The 6,674-nt window shown below is 42.3% G+C and overlaps 1 protein-coding gene across 1 annotated transcript; it reads left to right on the top strand.

Moving 5' to 3' along the window:
• Positions 1–859: 859 nt before the first annotated feature.
• On the top strand, positions 860–5,594 carry grk1a (G protein-coupled receptor kinase 1 a; the record flags this gene model as incomplete). Its single annotated transcript, XM_080497346.1, has 7 exons — positions 860–1,561; positions 2,235–2,362; positions 2,542–2,699; positions 2,991–3,074; positions 3,851–3,975; positions 4,466–4,667; positions 5,302–5,594. 7 exons carry the CDS (start codon positions 860–862, stop codon positions 5,592–5,594), a joined length of 1,692 nt encoding a protein of 563 aa, XP_080353472.1.
• Positions 5,595–6,674: the final 1,080 nt, after the last annotated feature.

The raw sequence follows: 6,674 nt of genomic DNA, 5'->3' as shown, positions 1-6,674 counted from the left end.
TATAATAACAAATGAAGGAAAACTTCTGATATTTGTTTGGTTGAATTGCAGCTTTTCATCAATCCAGAGTAAAACTGAATCATATCAACAATCTGCTTGAGAGTTTTCAGTTAAATCCGGGTTTTCCAGAGGATGAATTGAAAAAGACTGTACTTTTGTTACAACGTAATGTTACCTAAAAGATTGGAGACTTGTTTCCTGGTCTGCTTTATTCATGTTATGGAAAAATTATGTGTTATTGAAGAATTCTGTTCTTTTCAGAATCCTGCTAAAATGTTTTTATTTTTACAAATACGGAATTCAAACTAGAAAAGAATGAGCAACACTTGTTTTGCGCTCTCTCTCTCTCTCTCTCTCTCTCTCTCTCTCTCTCTCTCTCTCTCTGTCTCTCTCTGTCTCTCTCCCCCCCCCTGCATTCCTGTCATTACCAGCCCACTACACATGTGCCATATTTATCCCCCCTCACTCTCTCCTCGTCTCTTTCTCTTTCTCTTTCTGCCTCCCCATCATGTTCCCAGAGAGTCTTCATGTCACCTGATGTCTTGTACAGCACATGAGTCTGCACAGGATAAGGATAAACCCCTCTGTGGAAAGGTGATGAGTCAGGCAGATCTGCATGTGCGTCTGCATGTGTGCAGGAGTTGAGAGCCTCGCCGAAGCAGGTCGCTGAGCTCCCAGCGACTGCCTGCAGTGAGCAGACGCTCCGACGAACCACACACCCTGCTTTGGACCTCCGGAAAACGAGCAGATCCACAGCGAACTTACTGAGATATTGACTTCCTACACGGTCTCACGCTGAACTCGTGCTTCTCTGTGACGCCGTCTCTCTTTTCTTGCGTCCCATTTCTATCTCCCCATCATGGATATTGGTGGTCTGACAACGGTAGTGGCCAATTCTGCCTACATCTCAGCTCGGGGAAGCTTCGATGGCACCGCCAACCCGGCATTCAATCGCGATAAGAAGTTCCGATCCCGCCTGAAGCTGCCCCACATCACAGTGTGTGAGGGTCTGAGGGAGACTTTAGACCTGGGCTTCCAGACGGTGTGCGTGGACCAGCCCATCGGCAAACGTCTTTTCCAAGATTTCCTCGACTCCATCAATGAGTATAAAGGTCCTTGTCGCCTGTGGAAGGACATTGAGGAGTATAACATGGCTGAGGACCAAGACAGAGTCAAAAAAGCAAACAAGATCTTGTCCAGGTACATGGAGCCTGACGCCAAGTACTACTGTCCATTTCTGCCGGAAAACGGCATAACGAAGGTCAAAGAGAAACACCAAGAAGCTGGAGATGAGCTCTTCAATGAGACCATGGGAAACGTGATGGACTTTCTTAAGGAAGTACCATACACTTTCTTCTTGGAAAGCATGTATCTGAAGAGGTTCCTGCAGTGGAAATGGTTGGAGATGCAGCCCATGGGAGAGGATTGGTTCCTGGACTTCCGTGTTTTGGGTAAAGGAGGTTTTGGGGAAGTGTCCGCCTGCCAGACGAAGGCCACGGGTAAACTCTACGCCTGCAAAAAGCTCAACAAGAAGAGATTGAAGAAGAGAAAAGGCAATGAGGTACAGAGTCGGGCTACATCTACTGTCTCAGAGGATAATTCACGAGTTTGTGTTGTGCGATCGAGTTTGCTTCCTGTTACAAACACTGTCTATATAAGCTTCACTCTCAGCAGTTACTATATGAATCCTGAGAGACAATATTAGGCACCTTTGGCTTACATGATTAGGATTAGGACTTTAGGACATTTTGATCTCCTTATAAGGTGCCGTCTTAAACCCTGGAAGAGTTGCAAAAAATAATCCCAATTTTATTTCTTAATATGCTTCAACAGAAGTGTTTTCAATTGCACTTGCTGAGATTTTTTTGTTCCGTTAATAAAAACAGAAACAAATGTGTATATTACAGTAGTATAATAGGTTCCCTGTCCACTTAGTATTACGTAACTACTTGCCGTCAGATTCAATCACATGTTGTTGAACATACTTGGTTAGAGGGCAGCAAGTTCTGTTGTCAACGATTTGGGCATTTGCCGCATCGGTCAATCCGAAACTGGACAAAGTTGTTCTAAAGACCTCCGTTCTGTTACATGTCCTCTCCTGTGTGTGTGTGTGTGTGTGTGTGTGTGTGTGTGTGTGTGTGTGTGTGTGTGTGTGTGTGTGTGTGTGTGTGTGTGTGTGTGTGTGTGTGTGTGTGTGTGTGTGTGTGTGTGTGTGTGTGTGTGTGTGTGTGTAGGGCGCGATGGTGGAGAAAAGGATCCTGGCTCGAGTCCACAGCAGGTTCATTGTGTCCTTGGCTTACGCCTTCCAGTCAAAAACCGAGCTGTGTCTGGTCATGACCATCATGAATGGAGGAGACCTCCGGTTAGATCCATTTAAAAAACATATATCTTATTTAACCTCCACATTTAATGTCTGATAACTAAATATGAACAGATTGTTTCAATCCACATATGTCACATATATACTTCTTGAATATCATGTTGATGTTTATGGATATGCACTCTGTCTTTTTATGATATTGATATCTCTAATGTTCACAGGTACCACATGTATAACGTGGACGAGAACAACCCAGGTTTTGACGAGCCGAGGGCCTGCTACTATGCTGCTCAGATCATCCAGGGCCTGGAGCATCTGCATCAGAAGAGGATCATCTACAGGGACCTCAAACCAGAGAACGTGCTGCTGGATAATCAGGGTCAGACTCCTTAAAAAAAGCAAAAACATAAGTAAACGTGTATCCTTCAGCGTTTTCTCCTGGACTGTTGCAGAGCGTGTTATAGTCTGGTGAAGTCTGAACAGACACACTGGTGTGTATAAGCACAGTAAATGTCTCAAGTACTTCACATGTATGACGCACACCATTAAGGCTGTTGGCATTACGGCATTGAGCTGTCGCCGTGTCCAATGGCTGAGAGAAAACGTGTACAGGTCAGGTTTCATACCCGAGACGTGTCCAGCTCTTCACCTCTGCTCTTCGTTCTGACAGGAAACGTCCGCATCTCTGACCTCGGCCTGGCGGTGGAGCTGGCTGATGATCAGTTCAAGATCAAAGGCTATGCAGGGACTCCAGGTACAGAAAAAAAAAAACCTAAACAAAGTTTAAAAAGTTTAAAAGTTTTACAGTTTAACATTAAGTGTAAGTCCACCAGAGATCCTCTTTTTTTCTTGATTGTTGAGTATCGTGACTACATGCTGCACATACAAATATCATTTCTTTTGGTTTTCTGCCATCAGAAAACTATATTCCTGTAGATGTTGAAGACTGGAATGCAGTTTCAGATACGTCAGCAACTGCAGTCTAAATCACTTTAGTTCAGGAATTGAAAACACAAAATGTCAAAAGGCTGAAGAACAAACTATACAGCCAACATAACACTGACGTTTAAAATGAGAGAGCAATTATAGCTTTGTTTGATCCACAAGTCCGCAAAACATGCCACTCCTTCGTCATTATTTGAATATGAAGCTTTTCTTAGTTCTCATGTTACAATGCACTACTATGTATTTAATACTACTGATATAAAACCATTAAAAGGAAGAGAAAGTACATTAAATAGAGGTGACCTACAGCTTGCATCGTATGTGGATGAAGGTTTAAAAAAAACAAAACAAACATACGCATCAAAAGGTTGAAAAGAAAACCTACACATTTGACACATTTAAGGAGTTGCTGCTGTTGTGTTTGTATTTTGTCTGTTTATTCAACACCGTGAATGTAAGAGCAGCAGATTGTGAGAGGCTCGTTTGTTGTGATGAAGAGGAGTTTAATTTAGATTCTGGTTGAAAGTGGACCCTTACATCTGCTCTTTAGCTGAAGGGTCGCCTCCTCCTTTCTGTCACTTGCAGGTTTCATGGCTCCAGAGCTCCTGAAAGGAGAGGAGTACGACTACTCTGTGGATTATTTCGCTCTGGGCGTCACTCTGTACGAGTTCATAGCTGCCAGGGGGCCTTTCAGGACCCGGGGAGAGAAGGTAAATAAACACATAAGACCAACCAGGCTCAGAGACAGGGGCCACATGGTTCCACGAAACTAAGTGATGGAGAAAAACCCCCACAAAGAAATGCAAAATAACTACGGTACAAAAATAATAAAGGGACATGTTGTATCTTGTGAGGAGGGTTTGCCAGGCTCACAATGTGCTGAAAATGTGTCCAAAGAGGAAATTTAATAACATAACGTTGAGTCATTGTACACTGCTCTCCTACAGCTCTCGTTCAGTTTATAAACTCAGTATTGCCATCTTGTGGCCAAATGTCGTATAAAACCCTTACTTGTTGGATTCTTTTACATATTGATAACCCAAAATAGATTTCTTTTGTTCAGAATTCACTATTTTGTGGAAAGACATGTCCAATATGGGCCTGATTTAACTTGATTCTACTGAATATTCCGGCAGATTCACAATAAAATCAAGCCGTACAGGTAAAGATACTTGTCCAAGGACTTTTTTTGTGTTCAAGGTGGAGAACAAGGTGGTGAAGAACCGGATTTTGAATGATCCGGTCAGTTATCCCGAGAAGTTCAGCGAGAACGCTCGCTCCATCTGCGAGGCTCTGCTGTGCAGGGACGTCGACCAGAGGCTCGGCTTCAAGGATGGATCGTGTGACGAGATGCGGGCGCATCCTTTCTTCAGCGACATCAACTGGAGGAAGCTGAACGCAGGTCGGTTCCTCACAGCAGGCCGGTTCCTCACAGCAGGCCGTTGTCCCTATTCTGCTTTATACCCTTGGTTCTCTTCTCAGTTAACATGTTAGTGATTTCCTCCTTGGTTCCCCTTGATTAATATTTCATGTCTTTTTGTTTGTTTGTTTTTATTCTTTGTTGTCGTGAAAACAAATGTCATGGAGATCTGTGGAGCAGCAAGCCATTAACATAAGTGGCAGTGGGAACAGAAGAATTCCTCATTTCTGTTGGAAATGCAGTTTTTAATAAGTATTTCTATACATGCACATTAAAACGATATGAATTTATTACGATGAACAAATTCAACTTAAATCAAATTCTCATGAAAGTTGAAATTGTGCTGAAATTATAGTTTATTGTTAATGAGTGAGTCTATATATATTCTTATATGACATCAACCTACGGGGACAATAAAGTCACCTTGACCTTTGACCTTCAATACCTGGAGAAACAAGCCAAAGGTTTTCTTCTTGAAATCAATCCACATGTCTCTTGTCGTTATGGCTGGATAACACTGGTAGACAGACATTTGGTTTCTCATCGTTTGACAAACACAAAGCAGAATAAGAAGGCAATATGAGAAAGTTCACCGTGGTGTGTCTGGTCCCCTCAGGGATCCTGACGCCGCCCTTCGTCCCCGACTCCAAGACGGTTTACGCCAAGGATCTGGACAACGTGGGAGCGTTTTCCACCGTCAAAGGGGTTCAGCTGGAGGACAGGGACGAAGACTTCTTCAACGAGTTCGCCTCGGGGAACATCTCCATTCCCTGGCAGGAGGAGATGATTGAGACCGGTGTTTACGGGGAGCTGACGGTGTGGGGCCCCGCCGGCGCTCTGCCCGACGACCTTCGGCGGGAATCCATCCTGGAGCAGCCGCCCAAGTCCTCCACCTGCACCGTGTCCTAGGAGCCGCCGCCACTGGGTCATCTCACATGAACTCTGATTTCTGAAGCACTTTTCTCGTGAAAAACCGCCACAGTTTAGTGAATGTGGTGGGTTTTTACACTTCTATTATCACCAGCAAATCTTTACAAGAGCTGAACATATTTACAGAATCATCCGACTTTTTTGGTCTGTTGGTTTCGTTGCTTTTGAAACCAAAGCTTAACAGTTTATTTCCATCTATCTAATGCATTGAAAATCTGTTTTCTGTAAATTCCCTTCAATTATCCTTTTCTGTAGGGTATTCCTCTATCTTGACTGTATTTCTAAGATTCTTGTAGACTTTTTTTTTCTATGAATAGATTAATTAGTGTTAATGAACTGTAAGTAAAAGATTATCATTATTTATAACCACTTTTTACATCCCATTGCCCAATGTTTTATTAGCTTCACACCTTCACAAGGGTATCAGAGCATTTCCAAAAGGTTCTGTAAAGACATGTATCTATTTAAATAAATATGTTTTGCCAATAATGTCACAGTTTTGTGCTTATTTACAAATCAGTTTAGTTTAGGGGCAGTAAAATATTTTAATGGCACGATTATACTAATAATAAGCCAAGGTTAAATAATCACTTTTGTATATGTACAAATATGGGATTTGTTTTAACAAATTTAGTATGTTGGCTTATGTCGTGAAAATATACTGAATGGAGAGTTCTGGTGAAGTCACTCCTCCACATGCTTTGGTGACCAAAGATTCAAGTTAACCATCAGGGTAAAATTAGGACGTCCGTCATATGAAAGCAAAGTCCACGGCCAGGAAATAGTGAATCACAGTAACCGCTCATTAAAAAATCTTTCAGGGTTAGTTGAAGCTTTCTTCTCCTGCCAAACAAAAAATAAATAGTAATACACAGGCGCAAGATAGATAAATAGATGTTTTAATTACAATACTGTCATAACAACCTCTGCAACAAATACCCACACTGTTGCTGGGAGGAGATAAATAATCTAAACATAATCTGTATATAATAAAGTTTCTTACTGTTTTTAATGGGCCGATCTTTCCCGCCTAATTACCTCACTGGGATAAATAAAGTT

This window comes from Blennius ocellaris, assembly GCF_963422515.1.
Source record: "Blennius ocellaris genome assembly, chromosome: 1".
In the NCBI taxonomy this organism is placed as follows: Eukaryota; Metazoa; Chordata; class Actinopteri; order Blenniiformes; family Blenniidae; genus Blennius; species Blennius ocellaris.
The sequence above is the reverse complement of the archived record's forward strand: the minus strand, read 5'-3'. Positions and strand labels throughout refer to the sequence as shown.